The sequence below is a fragment of the Amblyomma maculatum genome, chromosome 7, assembly GCF_055883805.1.
Source record: "Amblyomma maculatum isolate TAMU_Amacu chromosome 7, ASM5588380v1, whole genome shotgun sequence".
Taxonomy (NCBI): Eukaryota; Metazoa; Arthropoda; class Arachnida; order Ixodida; family Ixodidae; genus Amblyomma; species Amblyomma maculatum.
In genome coordinates, this window is record NC_139350.1 from 65,237,919 (window position 1) to 65,254,058 (window position 16,140).

The window sequence follows — 16,140 nt, forward strand, 5'->3', positions numbered from 1 at the left end:
TAATTCGAATGACTAGCGGGATATTTGGAGCAAATCCACCTGTTTCTAAAAGTACATGATGTCCAAAAAGTTCACAGAATATGAATAATGTTCATGCGGCAAATATGTGCATGCGTAATATCTGAACCGACTTCTACATGAATATATATTAGCTTCGATACAAACAAATGACCCAGACGGCGATGCTACCTTCTGAATAACTTATTCTGCTGTAAGAGTTTCCGATCATGTGACTAATGCTTCACGGGATCTCCAGCAGCGGTCGAAGATTTTTTCATGCGAAGGTTTCATGATATCAGTGCAATTATAACAACCTTGCGCCAGCACGCGGCTGATTGCCCAAGGCCTTCTCGCGATTTATTTAGAACGCGAGGTTTGAAACGAGATATGCAATTATCTCGTTTTTCTTCTCAATCTTTGTATCACCATTTCCTGTGGAAGCAGCTGTTCGATTTACCAGTTCCCTCCAACTCGACCATAGAATCCGGTCTCCTGACTTCACAGAATCCGGCGACCAATTTTACGTCTGACGACATGAGCGAAAGAGAAACGAACTCAGGCTTGTCAACTCACTTATGATCAACGATGTTCGGGTACGTCGAAGATGCCAGGCTGCAAACAGCCGACGCTGAGGACACAAGACAATTTTCACCGACATTGGACACTCGCGCTCCTCATAAATAGTACACCTTAGTCATGCTCTTAACTTTGTGGGACTGTTAGGCTTCATGGAAACGGTCGCTGGAGAATTTCAACGCAATAACTTTAGGCCCCGTTTACCAGAAAATTCCGGTCGGCTCTGCCGCGGCATTTTGCGCTAAAACTCAGCGGCATGGAACTGGCAGCTGGAAGTTGGCACATGACATGGCCGTGCATCCACTGGTCGTCGGATTGTGTGATTTCATGAGAAGACATGGCCTAGAAAGCAGGAGCTTCCAACATGGACGCCGCCTTTGAAGCAAGGACTGATGAGCCCGCCCTCCAGGGCCTTTCAGTGCAGACATAGGCACGCGGTCTCTAAACCGCACAGGCAGGTTGGGACGGCACGACTAAACCGCTTATCTATACCTATGATGGGCGATCTTTCATATCAAAACGACCGGGTATTTATATACGCAAGGTGCCAGAAGCCGTTTCTAGGTTACGTTCATACAGCACGCTCAAAGCGGAAACTCAGATCTTTGATGGGTATCTTTCGTACAGTTCGGTACATTGCGGCTGTTTATGCCAGAAGCACGTGTAACATAATAGAGGAAGAAATTAAGCGAGCTTTGTTAAGTCAGATGGAATGTGCACGTGGGCGCACGACGATCCCGAAGGGAAAGCGCAGAGAGTATCAGTTAATGCTCGCGCGTAATACCCTTAAGGGGGGAAATTTATGTGACGCCTCCTCCCCCAATGTTTTCAGCATGCGGTTGCACAGCTCTAGTTTTAAAAATCGTGATAGTGAAGACGTCATATGTGATGACTCGTACGGATACATATTTTTTTCGAGCCACTGAGCGTTTTCAGCTAAATGTCCCAAAATACTTCTTTCAGGGATAAAATCTCAAAAGTAAAACTTGCGAAGGCTGAGCGTGCGCCGTCGAGCTCGTACCTGGCTTTTTGAAGGCGGGTATTTACATTTGGGGCTATGTATACAGACTGCTTACAAATGCTTCAGATAATGGCTTTGCAACAAAAGCTCTTCAGAAAACACATTAACGGGGTCGAGATTTGGACTGCTTGGTGCATGATCTTGCGGCTAAATACAGCGCTAACACCTGACGAAGGAGAAAGAGGGGGATGCGATGCTAATAAACACCAGGGGCCTTATTACAGACGGCTCACACTCACACTCACAATCTTCCTATTGGCCAGCGGCAACACGGCGGGAGTGGCTTTTCTTTAAGTCATCGACGTCTGCTGTTTACGTCATGAACACACTTGAAGTGATGACGTTGGCTACCGGCGAATTGTGAGCGGGGGTTGTGAGCGACGCGAGCCGCTCACGACTCGCTTGTGAGCGCTCACAAAGGAAAAATGGCGGCGGTCTATGCGGCGGCCGGCGTTCTCGTGAGGCGGTAGCGGCGGCGCCCCGACGCGATCATCGGCGAAGGACGGTGTACGAAGACTATTTGACGTGCCGGGCGAGATGTTTCGACGCATGTTGCTACTCGAGAAGGATATAGGACAGTGACTGTGCGACGCGACGAACTGAGATAGGTGTGTGCGGCCGAGTGCGCTGTCTGTGCGGCAGCAGATAATGTGTGCACTGCGCTTTTTCCGAGCTGCTAGTGGCTTCCAAACCGCTACTGGCAACGAGGCGAACATCGGCCTCGCGCAGCCGACAGTTCGAAAGCGCTTGCGGCGTGCAGCTAGGGTGGCGGCGAAGAAAGGCTTCCTTCGTCACGGCAGCATACCGGGAGTCGTCGGGTTTGTCGACGGCCCATCGGGCGTCTACGAGTAGCCTTGTGATGTCCCTGTTTTCAGATATGAGGTGCCAACATGATTTGGGCCATGAACCTCCCTACGTGGGATCTTGGCATGATGCTTTCTTCTGGCGGCCTTCTCGGCTGCACACAGGCATGACACAGGCCGAGGCAGGCCTTCTGCGAGACGTCGAATTCACGACAGTGAGCCGCGCTGCTCTTTGCAAGATAAGTTACGGTAGGCTCCACATGCCTCACATGCATTGCCGTTCTTGGGCTTTTATAAAAGCTGAAACGTAAGACACGTCGTACATTGTTGAAATGCCTACGTAAGAAACGAAGATGGAAATGCGTGTGTTTGATGCCTGTATTGAGTAGGAATGGGGCACCATTTATACCGATATGAAGTGCAAGGCTGTCCTTACAGCAGTGTTGCTGAAACGTTCAATCATTCATTGTCTGCACGCCCATGAATGTCTTCGTCAGCAAGACATGGCAATGAGCTACTTGATGCGACTCTTCTATTGTGTCAGCAAGGCTGTTAAAGTTTATGAGGTTGTTGAGGTCGACAACGACGAAGAATATGCTTAACAGCGTGCCATTTTCGGTTATGCTGGTGAAAGGGGCACCTGTTGGAGACATGGCTGCCAGTGCCATGGCATCCCGGTCCGTACTCTCCATAACGGCTATAGAACAAGGCATACACCTCCACAAGTTTAATGGTGGATAACTGCGTAGGCGTGCTGAAGAGCCGCTTCCAGAGCTTGCAAAAATACTAGACGCTCCTCTAGCAGCCAGAGAGTGTAGCATGTGTGCCATGTTGCATAACTTCTTTGGATGTCTTCCTGCCTGCAGACGAGGAGGGTGCTGCTGGCTTGGAGAAGAAAGGGTCACATCTGTGTACCGGCTACTTGGAAGTGGGATCACTATTGCCATGCATACCTCTAGGGAAAAGCCATACAGAATCATGTTAGCCTGTTCCACAGAACCTGCCACCAGAGCTGGCTGGCACAGCTGCCCATGGTGCGGCAACAGCTGCGGCGTCAATGCCAGCACAACAATCGGCTATGATATACCACACGTAGCTGACCAACTCATCACAGGCAGCCAAGTGGAGCGCCTTCTCGTTTCATGTCTGTGCCAGAAACCTGTTGTGATAAAGATGAATCTTCTCGAACCTCATCTGTCAAGTCAAATTTGTCTACGTACCCCCCCCCCCCCCCTTCACCGTGCATGTAGGTGTTCGTGTGTGTGCATGTGTTTGAGTACATAATTAAAGCGTTTCACAACGAGGCAGCAATTGTGATGCCTATCGGAATGGGAATGTTTCACAGAAGTTTTTTAGAAGCACGTGTATCAACTGTGCCCCTTTATTTTCCTGCAGCGTTTCACACGCTTGAATATGCAGCAGCGAAACCAACTGCCTGCAATAGCACAGGTAGTTATTTGCACGTGCTGCACAATTGTGCTACACAGAGAAGACATACACGAATAATTTTTTAGAGCCTGTAAGCTGGCACAGTACTCATCGCAGGTCTGACGCACTTCAGAAACAAGAAATGAAAGTATTGTGCATAAAACTGCGACTCAGAGGCATGACACAAAAGAATAGTTGCTTAATGATTACAGGCTTGCATATTAGTTGTCATAGGTTTGGCACATTTCAGAAGCAGGAAACAAAGTATGGCACTTAACAGTGCAGAAACATGACACAAGTAGTGCTATGTACAATGTTTGCATAAGGTAGTCTCCATTAGTGAACCTTCCAGGACTACAGGCCTGCATATACTTTTAGGACACATAGAAAGCATTTGCTTAATGCTAAACAGTGTAAAGCTGACAAATTGAATGCATAATATTGCGAGTTTTAGTGCTCACAGTGATTGTAGCGTAAGCAGAAAATCCCATAGGTATATAAACTGGTGCAAAAACATCACATATGCATCAAGCAAATGGTGTATGGGCAGAAAGTATCGCTCAAAAACAAAGCAACTCAGTCATGAGAACAAAGAAAAAAAAATACAGAGCACACTACAATGAAAGCTACATCGAAAGTCCTGTCACGGTGGCACTGCAGTGAATGAAGGCTTCGGGTTCAACTATCCAGCTACATACAAACAGATGATCATGCAAGGACAGAGCTTCATTTTGGCGTACACTACATGCTTCATATTCGTCTTGTATTTCCTAAAGAGAAACAAATAGAACCACGGAGCCTGCACGTTGCACTTTCAGCACTTTTCTCATCGATACTAGTAGGCGCCGACCGAAAACACCTTCGCAAGTTGTCTTTGTCCATTTCCGTGTCAAGCGCTCCGTGAAATTTTATCGCTGCACGCCCTGAACTTCGACTGCATTCTATTAGATTTTCAGCATGCTCACGGCACCTGCGCGGTACTTCGATTTCAGACGACGCTAAAAAAAGCAGCACCTTCTCGGGGAATCAGCTGTTTGCTTGCAGGACGCCATGTGCACGCCATGACGCCGCCGGCGCACCCTCGCGGCAACAAAAGTTACCTAATAGCAAGTATAACGACAAAACTAAGAACGCTTCAACTTGAGCTCAATGTTAATCAATACTAAAAATAGTATCTTGCCAGAATAAATCTATGTTTTATTTATTGCGTATTAGTTGCATCGTGTTAGAAAAAGTTAGGAGACGGTCCCTGCTCAGTTTTGTGCCACACTGTGACATCAACGTTTGCCGAGGATTCGGGACTACCGGGCGGAGCCACGCTAAAAGTCGCTGGTAATTGGACGATTTCGCATACTCGTCACGATTGACATCTCAAGGCTGCGTCACAGCTTCGTAATTTTGACGTCACGCTCACAAAATTGTGAGCGGAGTCCGTAATTCGGCCCCAGATTTGTTCTTGCACGTTCGTCAGAGAAGGGGGACATCGCTATATTCCCCTGCTGTCTCATTCGTTTTGTGTTTGCTCTGGTTTTAGCCACAAGAAAACACATCCTAAGCAAAAGGGCGGCAAGGACAGTGTAAGATACCCGCGGCCGATAGGCCACGGCAAGAACGGAACGCACGCACACGCTTGGGAACGAGGCAGGTAAGATACGGCGTTTATTGCAAAAGCGGGTGGTTATAAGTAATCCAGGGGAGAGAGGGAATAGAAAGGGGGCATGGCATGATAAAAAGAAACTTCACTCTTGCGCAGTGTGTGGCCCGCACTATGACACAGCACTCTGACACAACACTTCTGCCTAATAAAATCGGTCAACTGGTTTCCGCGTCCGCGTCGAGCTTCGTAGGACGTGAGCGGATTCTCTTGGCACTACTGCCCCGGATGACGGAAGTGACGGGAAGGCGCCGTCAGCATGATCATCCCCAACTGCAGGCAGCGAAGCAGATTCTTGGAGTCTCACATCGAGCTGTGATGCGGATTCCTTTGGCCTGAATGTAGCACCGTCCAGGCGCGCGTTTTCCGCAGTGTCGGGTGACTGTGTTTCTGTAGGCCGAAGACGTACGTGGTCCACGTGCTGCCGGACAATTGCTACAGGTGTTTCTACTGTAACCATTCTGGTCCCAGACGTAGATGTCACATCACCTGGTATCCATTTGTCTCCTGTTGCATAGTTGCGAACGTGCTCACGAATCTTTAGTTGGGACAGCCACTCCAGGCTATCCAATGGTGCGTTTCCGCTACCCTTCGGGAAACACGTATCCAGGCCCGATATAATCTGGTATCCTAGAAGCATCTCTGATGGAGACTTCCCGTTCTTCTGGGGCGCCCTTCTGTAATTGAGCAGTAGGCGCATAAGTTTGTACTCCAATATGCCTGCCCCCAACTTCAGGAGACCATCTTTCACCGTTCGGACAGCTCTTTCGGCAGCCCCATTAGACTGCGGTTGGAAAGGGGCGATTCTAACGTGCGACATGTTGTTCTCGACAAATGTTGCAAATTCATGACTAGTGAATTGTGTTCCGTAATCGGAAACTATCGTTCTGGGCACTACAAATCGGCTCAATATGTTCCGCAAACAGTGGATTGTAGCTGTAGTGGCTGCTTGCTTCAAAGAGAGCGCTTCTATCATTTGGTGTGCGAATCGATTAGGACAAGAACCATCTTGCCTTCTATCGGCCCGGTAAAACCCACATGGATGCGTGACCGTTTCTCAAACATTTGTGGTCGGCTTACTGGCGGAGCGGCTGGCGGCATGGGCGAGTTGTCGATGCAATATTGGCAAGATCAAAAAACAGCGCGGTTACTTGGGACAAACAGAGAGGAGAATAACGGACAAGCGCTGATCTTTTTTGATCTTGTAATGCACCAACTAGCTCAGATTTCTGTTCTTCTGCAATTTTGCCAGTGCGCTGACATTTCCTCAATCTCTCGGTCTAGGCCTGGTCACCAAAACAACGATCGTACAATAGATTTCATCGGAAAAGTCCCTTGGTGGGTTTCATGCAGCAGTTGCAGCAATAGTTTTTGCGCACCGGCAGGTATAGTCACTCGATGGCTCCAATACATTAACCCATGTGCCAGGGAGTGCTCAAGTCGACGATGAAAAAATGCCGCCAGGCACGGCTCAATGCCTTTTGAGTTTCTAGGCCAACCTTGTAGCACGTAACGCTTGACTCGATCTAGTGTCGAATGGATGGCTGTAAGGTCTTTCAACTCTCGTGCCGTGACTGTGCCTTCGACCAGGCTGTCCAAAGACAAAACGTTTCCTTGCGGCTCTTGGAGCTCCATGCTAGGACCGGATGATTGGAGCGGAAGTCTGCTGAGGGCGTCCAAGTTGAACAGTTGCCTTCCGGGAGTGTACTGAAGTTTGCAACGATATCCTTCGAGATAGAGTGCCCAACGCTGAATGCGGGCTGCAGCCATAGAGGGTGTCGGGTGGTCGGCCCTTAGCAATCCGAGGAGAGGCTGGTGGTCTGTAACCGAGGTGAATTCACGGCCCAACAGATAGTCTCTGAATCTCGTGATCCCAAAAACTAGGGCCTGCGCCTCACACTCCAGCTGTGAGTAATTCCGCTCAGCTTTCGTGAGAGTCCTTGAACGGAATCCAATCGGTCTGTTGACGCTGCCTACTGTGGCAAACAGTACTGCGCCAATGCCGTGTGGGGAAGCGTCGCACTCTAGTTTCAGCTCCTTTAACGGGTCGAAATGGGCAAGCACTTGGGCATCCTTGAGCCACGGTGTGGCCATGACGAACGCATTTTCCTTGGGGGTGGTTCCACAGCCATCGCGCATTCTTTTCTAGTAACTTATATAATGGGGAACACGGTTGACAAGTTCGGCAGAAAGCTTGCATAAAATGTTAGCATTCCGACAAAAGAACGCAGCTCGCTCACGTTACGAGGGCTCGGTGCTTTCATGACAGCTTCCACGTTCTTTTCCGTCGGGTGAAGACCGAGACGATCGATATGGTGTCCCAGATAAACTGATAGCTGGCTGAGGTTGCATTTGTCGTATCGCCGCTTTACCAAGGTCTATGTACAACTGGTCGCGCAACTTGGAAGAAAACGCGTGCATCTGCCTACTGCCAGCGGCATCAACTCGATGATGAGGGCTCCTGCAAACTGTCAGGCCAATTACTAGCGCACAGAAAATAAGATCTGCCAGAATTCCAAAGAACTAGAAAGTAAACATAATATTCGCGCTCAGGAATGGATGCAGTTTTTGTTTCTTGCGTAAGGAAAAACGTGTCACATTTATAATATTTTAACTTGTTTCTAACGGCCTCTCTCGGCCATTTATTATCCGTTGCGTAGTTGCCCAAAGCTCAGAAATGGCTCAGACCAAAGCTTTTTCCATCCGCGGAATGGTTGCGTCATCGGCCCCGGTTCAACGTTCATCGTTGCGTGCTGCGTACAGAGTGGGTTATCTGTACCAAACAGTCAGTATTTCATTCTGCTGGTTGTGGTAGAGCTTTACAGCAAGGCGAAGACTGTGTGTGCTCGATGAGAAACTGCCGCTGCATATGCGCATTTCCGGACGATGGGACAATGCTGCGTCACAGCTCGGCGTCTCGGCTCGGCCTCTCAGGCACGTCGCAAAAGTGGTAGCTTGTTTTACGAATACACGTCTGCATGAGCTGAGCGGCGTATCGCTGCATGTTTTATTGAGCGGTGAAGGTGAGATTTTATTGCCCCCAAGACGCGGGTCGCATTGCTCAAAGCCTTCCGTTCCGCTCCCTTTGCTGCGTGTTTTGCTTACTGCGTCGTATTACCGCACCAACGTTCGCTGAACGTGCTTTAGCTGTTATTTATTGATTTATTTGAAAATACCTTAGAGGCTCATTAGGCATTGTGTAAGGGGTCATAAAATCTATACAGTGCAATATATACATAAAATGTAAGCAAACAGGCAAAAAATACAAAGGTAATTAATATATGAACAAACAAAATAGTACGACGCGGAAATTATTATATTATTAAGAAAAAGAAATACGCGACAGATTAAAGCACCATGGTACACACACAGATTAAGCACAATAAAAAGCAAGCGGCACACAGTGCCCCGAATGGCGCTTAAAAAAATGGTAAAAAAAAAGCCCGGAAAGAGTACATAGGCAAACACAAGTAAATAAAACTCATCAAGACATTTACCAGCTGCAACAAATTTTATAAAAATGTATATATAAGACAAATAAGGCAAAATGAAGGCTCAGGGATATAATGTGACGAGTTGGCGATGGAACGCTTTTAGATTAGGAAGGGAAGCGATAATGTCTGGCAGGTTATTCCATAATCTGATGGCTCGTGGAAGTGCTGATGAGTTGAAGGCTAATGTGTCACCATATATTCTTGTAAAACTGAGGTGATTGTGCAATCTTTTGGACGTGCGGGATGGAACATCGAGGTGAAGCGGACAGGATCGATTGGGGTATACATGCTTGTGAAATAGTGTTAGCCCAGACGGCCATAGACGTCCGACGGTCGACCGACGGACGTCCGTTCTCGGACCTTCGGACATCCGACGGAAGTCCGGTTATGTTCGATATACGTACAGCGGACGTCCGTCGGACTATCGTTCGTGGATCCGGATCGCGTCCCACGGACGTCCGACGGGCAGCCGGAGGCGGACATTCGGACGTTTCCCGGAACATGCTTGCAGGGCCCGCTATTCGTGTAAAAACTTGCCAATAACATTCGTGTAAAGCTCAGCAAGCATGTGCCATGAAATTTCAGTCACATACTAGTGCTCAATGCCTTTGTCGTGAGAGTAAAGCAGACAATAGAATATGCAACAGGTTCAAGTTTCCTGTTGTCTGCTTTACTTTCACACACAAAGCACTGAACAGTAGTGTGCAATTAAAACTTCCATCAAAGAGGCACACATGCTAGCTGAGCTTTACACAAATGCACCATTCCTGAAAACATGCTAAGTGCATAGGCATACCAGCATGCGAGGTTGTAAAAAAAGCATTTTTTTTGCCTTAATTGCAAAAACTGCATGCATAAGTAGTCTACACTAAAAAAATATCGATGTTAAGGAATGGCATGGTAAAATGCAGGCCAACTGGAGTATTAAGAATCTACTTGAATCATTTTTTTTAATTATCCTTGGCCATGATAGCTCTTCCCTTGGGGAGGTGGTGGAGGAAAAGGTATTTATTGAAACCTAATATTTCGGAATTAGCGAGATGATCGAGTTCTGTGTGGGCGGCCTCCGCAGGCCGGGATTCCAGGAGCAGTTACTATCCTGTGCATTTGCTCGATCAGCTGTTGATAGTCTTTCAGGCCTAAGATGGAAAGAGCAGGCTGGGCTCCTCCTGCAATAGAAGGGAAAATGAAATTCAAGTTATCTGTGCTGAACTTTGATTACACATCTCCAAGGGCAACTGCCAGTTTCTCTCAATTGCTTTTTCCAGATGGCACTGTACGCATGCATCTCCATTCAGAACTGTCACATACTATATAGAAAGGTCATATAACTGCAGCAAAACCCATGCAGAATAGCAAAAGATACAAACGTAGTTTGACCAGAACCTGGTATTCAGTATTTTAATGTTTTTATATCGTCTCTTTGAACATGCCACTCTGAACAAACATGGCATGTTATGCTTGCTGCTATGCGCCCTCAGCAATGCCCAAGACATGGAGTGCACATGCAGAGAAACTAAGCATAAAAGATGCTGTATATGAACATAAAGCACAGCCAGAGCATTGCAGTATTACACAGGTGCATTGGCGGCAGAAACCTGCATTTTGAGCGGTTTAACAGGCAGATTTCTAAAGTCATTGTTCCTGCTCTGAAAAGAAGTGATCAATAATAACATCATTTAAAATTGTTACCTTTTTGTTCTGTAAACTGCACATTTCGCTGGTTTCCATGTACCCTCTACTGAAGACATTCCCTGGGCGTGTCGGGGGTATATCGACATCAACATCTAGGCTACAAGCGTCTAGAAAGCGTCTCCTTAGAGCAGCTGCGACGAATTAACTTATCTGATAACATGCAAGCTGCTGCAGCAGAATAAAGATAGACATTTGACATGTGGCTAAAGCCCAATGTGGAAGCATAGCCCGCCGCAGTGATTGCGCAGTGTTCATGCTTCTACAAGAGTTAAAAGTAAAGTTATTTGTTTACCCACAGCGCTATATGTGACATTACAATAGCAAGGCTTATAGTTACACAAAACACAAAAAGCTGATAACCACAAGCTCCTGATGTATTACCGGCAGCATGCAGCATGGATGTATGTCATGGATTTCTCAACTACGCACAACAAATTACAAAAAAAATAATGGTATTTATAAATGCAGCCAGCTGTTCACAAGAAACACTGTAGCTTTTTTATGGGGAAGGTAGTGGGCGCCAAAGAAACTGCCCCTGTAAAGGCGCCTAATTTGCCCCTATGTAATATCGGGGACAAGTGTGTGGACTACGCAAACTGCAATCAAAGCACATAACTTTCACATCGACCAGGAAACTCAGACCATACTTGTCGATGTGAAAGTTGGACGTTAGTTTTTTCATGTGTGCAAGAGAAATAAGGTCACAATTCGTTTACATCGCGATTCTAGTCCAAAATCTACAGACATACTGTCCAGACTTTCGCCCCCGCAGTATAAGCCACCACTTGGGTAAGAGATTAGTAAAAGAAGTGTATAAAAGACATTAATGCTGTTGGACAGCCATAGCTATAAAAATGGTATCGACATTGGAGTACTACCTTAAGGCGGGGCCTAGGGCGTTACAAAAGCAAGAGTTAGTGTCCGCTGATCCTCATTTGAACGAACAAAAAGAGGGGGGGGGGAAGAAATCTACCTCAATTACATGTTTGGAGTGACACCAAGCTGCAGTTAGTATTAAAGATATCACACAGTTTTGTGGAAGATTTGGGAGCGCTTTGCAGCTTTCTTACAGGATTGGACAAAAGAGCTCACCATCTTCAGAAAGGCACATTATATAGAAATGAAAATAGTGAATTTACTGCATCTGGCCACAACAACTTGCACACGGAGAGGAAGATGAACTGAAAATTTTATACATGAATGTACGTATTTACAACAGGTGAAACAATGACCATGATCTATGCCGAAGAGTAAAGAGACCAAAATCTAGCTCAGAACGAGTTCTCCAGGCCGCGGGGCCGTTTCATTAACTTCGGGACTCCACCCACATTTCTTCTCCCCGATGACAACGAACTCACACATGACTGGCTAACAAACATTTTGGCATGTCTTTCCACTTTCATAAGTTCTTCACCCTCTCCCTAATACAAGCAATGCAAAAGGGACAACAAATTCGTTTCACAACAAACGGAATTTAGAGAATGGACCTCGAAATGATTGGCTCACTAGGTCACATGCCAAACTCTCTCCCCTAGGAAAAAAAAAAGGAAAATAAATAATTAGAACCCATCAAAACGGTGTCCCACGTGCGCAACCATTGCCCAAAGCTTGCATCCTTGGCGGCTCCTTTTACAGGGCAATTATTGCAATTATTGGCGTCCGAGTCAGCACCATTGCGGACCACATCAGAAGAGCCAACCCACATCATACCGTCACTGTTACACACTTGCCCTTTTTCAAGGCCACTATCTCCCACCATTGTTAACATCCAGGGTTGGAATCCTCAACGAGACCCCACTCAGCGCGCCTGCACTGAATAATTGTCACTTTTATGGGCTCCCCAACAAGGAAGAGGGCCTTACACCCTTCAACCTGACAGTGTTTTTTCTTTGAACGATAAGCAGTTCTTCCAAAAGAGGTGCTCGTTTCAAAGCTGTGCTGCCTCCGGGTGATGGGTCCAGTCAGCGTAATAAGGATCCCTTAGTACGCTTAGTACTAAGGACCCCTTAGTAGTATACTGTTCGTAAAGCTCCTTAAATAAAAATGAGCCCCCTACATGACACAGCAACGAGAACAAACTGCCTGTCCCCGCGTCTTCGAGTGCGACAGCAAAGTCCTCGGAAGAGGACTTTGCTGTCGCACTCTTTGCTGTCTTTCCCTCTCTGCCTACGTTTCCGTTAAGCACTGTAGCTGCTGTAGCTGCCTATCTGTGCGCGTCTCTCCGCCTCCTGTCCGAGGGCAAGTGGGAGACGGCCGCAGCTGGGCATTGAACAGGTGACCCAAAAAGAGCAGACTAATAATGGTGCCTAGCATACCCACCGATCCCTTACAGAAATCATTAAAGAAATGAAAGCAACACATCAGATAACACTACAATGTTTCTAAGTACAAAGTCGACAACTCCAAGTCATATAAATATATGTACATCTCCGCACATTAACTAGACAGAAACAGTGCAGAGTAAACTAGTAATTCAGTGTCTAGCAACACTATTAAAAGGGGATAAAGGCCACGGGGGGCTACGATTATTAGTACCGTTTTGCCTTTAAACTACAATAACATACTTGTTGCAAGCTTAAAATCAAAGATTCACGCCTGTCCCACCCACAGCAATGGAACACACATCTGACTCAAGTCTGCAGAGAAAGAGCAAGCTAGACTATTGCAGACGCACCCTTGGTTATTTTTCTGGCATTTCTGAGGGTGAAGAATCTGACTTGTCAGTAGCATGTATATGAATAAGAACCCTATGACAGTAAATGCATCAGATTTTCTGGAGTGGCTTTTCTTTGCTGACCACATATGAGGTGAGCTATAATTTATCCAACTTGGCCTAGGTTTATTCTATGAATAACAAAGCTATAGCAGGTACACAGTCGTCCACTCAGGCTGAACATGCGAGTGCGTGGCATCCACTTTTTGAGATGCCACTGCATCCATCGCAGCTGCACACCGTAGCGAAGAGGCAGACAGCGTGAAGTACCAGCCTCTAGTCCCTCTACCACCACTGGGATCCCAAACTAGGGACCCCTTGTTTTTGTCAGGACAGGCCCCCTCAGGGTCAGCTAGTAACCTCCTGTATTTGTATCTGATGGCAATGTTTTCCACCACCACCCACAATACGCAGCTGCGCATCATAGCAGATGCGAAGCAACAGCTCCTGGTCCTTCTATGCATAAGCCACTTTGCCTTGATGCATGCCTGCGCACCATAGTAAAGAGGCAGACGACATGACGCAGCAGCTCATGGTACCTTTACACATGAGCCCCCAATTGTACTTCGATACGCACCATAGCAAATATACACACTATGCCACACAGCTGCTCCTGGTCCCTCTATGCATAAGCCATTTTGCCTCAATACGCACCTGCGTACCTGAGCGAAGAGGCAGACGTGAAGCTGCAGCTCCTGGGCCCTCCATGCACAAGCCACTTAGCATCAATGCACGGCTGTGCACTGTAGTAAAGAGGCGAAGGACGTTAAGCAGCAGCTCCTGGTCCCTCTACACATCAGCCATTTTGCCTCAATGTGCATCTGCACACCGTAACGAACAGCCAGATGTGACAAAGAAGCTCCTGGTTTCTCTACAAATAAACCACTTTGCCTCAATGCACGTCTGCACACCGGAGCAAAGAGGCAGATGACGTGAAGCTGGAGCGGCTGGTCCCTCTACGCACAAGCCACTTAGCCTTGATGCATGGCTGTGACGGATGCATTGCTATTTTGCAAACTGCATGCCACACATTCCCATTCAAGCTAAGAGTGGACGACTGTGTCCAATGACAAAAAGTAACATGGTGGACAATGTAAAAAGAATTTGCTGCATAAAGTTTGTTGAAACCAGTTCTACATCCTACATGTAAATGTCGAAGGGATGTCCTGTGTGTTTAAAATCATCACGCTCAAACAACTTCAACACTGACAATCATGATTCAATATTAATAATATAGATAATGATACAATACTCACTTTTAGCCATACCAAAGAAATGAGAATGCAAAGGGATGTTGCTGTTTTTCCCCCGTGGATGACAGTTTTCCATGTTCAAAGTGCTGCTTCCTGTTGGCCTACGAAATCGGCTACAGCAAATGGCATCTGAAAAATTTTTGGAAGCCTCATGCTAGTCTTCAACGAGAAAAGCATTGCCATACAGAAGCAGAACACAAATACTTTTACAATACATTAAAAGCACCAACTGCGGTGCTGTTTTTAGGATGACTAGGTAGAGGTTTTGCTGTAGCAAGCCAAATGTTAGCCTTCAATAAGGAAAGCATTCCCATACAGAAACAGAACACAAAATCTTTTACAACACATTAAAAGCATCAATTGCACAAATGCTTGTAAGATGACCAGGTACAGGTTTCTGCTATAGCCCACATCATGTGACCAACGGTTATCAGAAGCCTTGTATGTGATCATGATGCCCTAGATTCAATTTATGGCTATCACTGTATTAACAAGCATGGGTTTAAAGCTACTTTAATATGATAATCTAAGAACATGGTAAGAGCTTTCAGTGCGACACATAAGCTCAGTATCATGCACTATAAGGTGCTGCATGGCTCTAGTGCAGCTTTGGCATTATCTCGCTGTCAATAATGCAGTGAAGTTCTGAGGAGCCATTGAATATCTGTAAGGAGAAAGCAACAACAATTTTGTTTTCATCTCACTTTTGCTCAACTCGTTTGTTTTTTGTTGTTTTTTTTTTTTTGAGCCCGCGGCTTGCATGGCCTCCCAGTACGCCTGTTTTGCATAAAAGAAGGCGTTGCAGGCACCAGAGCTCACAGCCCAACTGTATCGCGGCGGCGGTATGTCAAATTCGTGCCAGAACAGCGCAGAACAACGGGTCAAGAAAAAGACAAGTGCTGACTTTTTTTTTTTCTCTCATCTCCTTGTCCGGTTGTTCTGCGCGGTTCGGTCCCACATGCATAACCAACATGCGCAAGGTGCTGTCCTGGTTTGTCAAAGCTGAAGGAGAGTACTAAACCTTTAGTTATTTAGTAGCTACAGCCGTTCCTTCTAGAAACTGTAGTTGCCGTAAAGCTCGAGAGAGAAAGATCAGCGGCTGTCCATTAAAAAAAAATAAATAAATAAATAAAAAATAAACTCGCGACGTTTTCACAAGTGTAGGCATGTCGCACGATAGGCTCGAGGAGTGCAAAAGTTTTCTCGTATAGTTTTTACAACTCAGCACGTTGCGCATGGTTAACAAATTAACTCCTTTAAAGCTCGGGCAGGCACTCCTTTATCAGAGACAGAGAAGTTGCACTGCTTACTGGCGCAGCGTCCAGTAATGCCGAAAAGATGGCCCTCAGACTTGAGGCTGCACTTTAGTTAGTCGGCGCGGAGCCATCCTGTCAGTCTCGCCTAAAACACTCGACCGTTCGGCTGCTGTACAGAGCTGTTTCCTTACGCAAAAGCTCACCACTATCGGTGCATCGAAAAGTTCAACTAAAGAAACAAAAGTTC

General features: G+C 46.6%; 1 protein-coding gene and 1 long non-coding RNA gene across 2 annotated transcripts; both read right to left on the minus strand.

Annotated features, from left to right (window-relative positions):
• Nucleotides 1–5,627: 5,627 nt before the first annotated feature.
• LOC146183576 (uncharacterized) lies at nt 5,628–7,340 on the minus strand. Its single transcript, XM_084608375.1, has 2 exons — nt 6,908–7,340; nt 5,628–6,266 (listed from the first exon to the last, which is right to left on the minus strand). The coding sequence occupies exons 1-2, from the start codon at nt 7,250–7,252 to the stop codon at nt 5,628–5,630; spliced, it is 984 nt and encodes a 327-aa protein (XP_084464501.1). The 5' UTR covers nt 7,253–7,340.
• A 2,569-nt stretch (nt 7,341–9,909) lies between these two features.
• LOC146183577 (uncharacterized) lies at nt 9,910–15,932 on the minus strand. The gene is made up of 2 exons (XR_014708777.1): nt 14,641–15,932; nt 9,910–10,145 (listed from the first exon to the last, which is right to left on the minus strand). It is a non-coding gene; the product is annotated as an uncharacterized LOC146183577 (long non-coding RNA).
• Nucleotides 15,933–16,140: the final 208 nt, after the last annotated feature.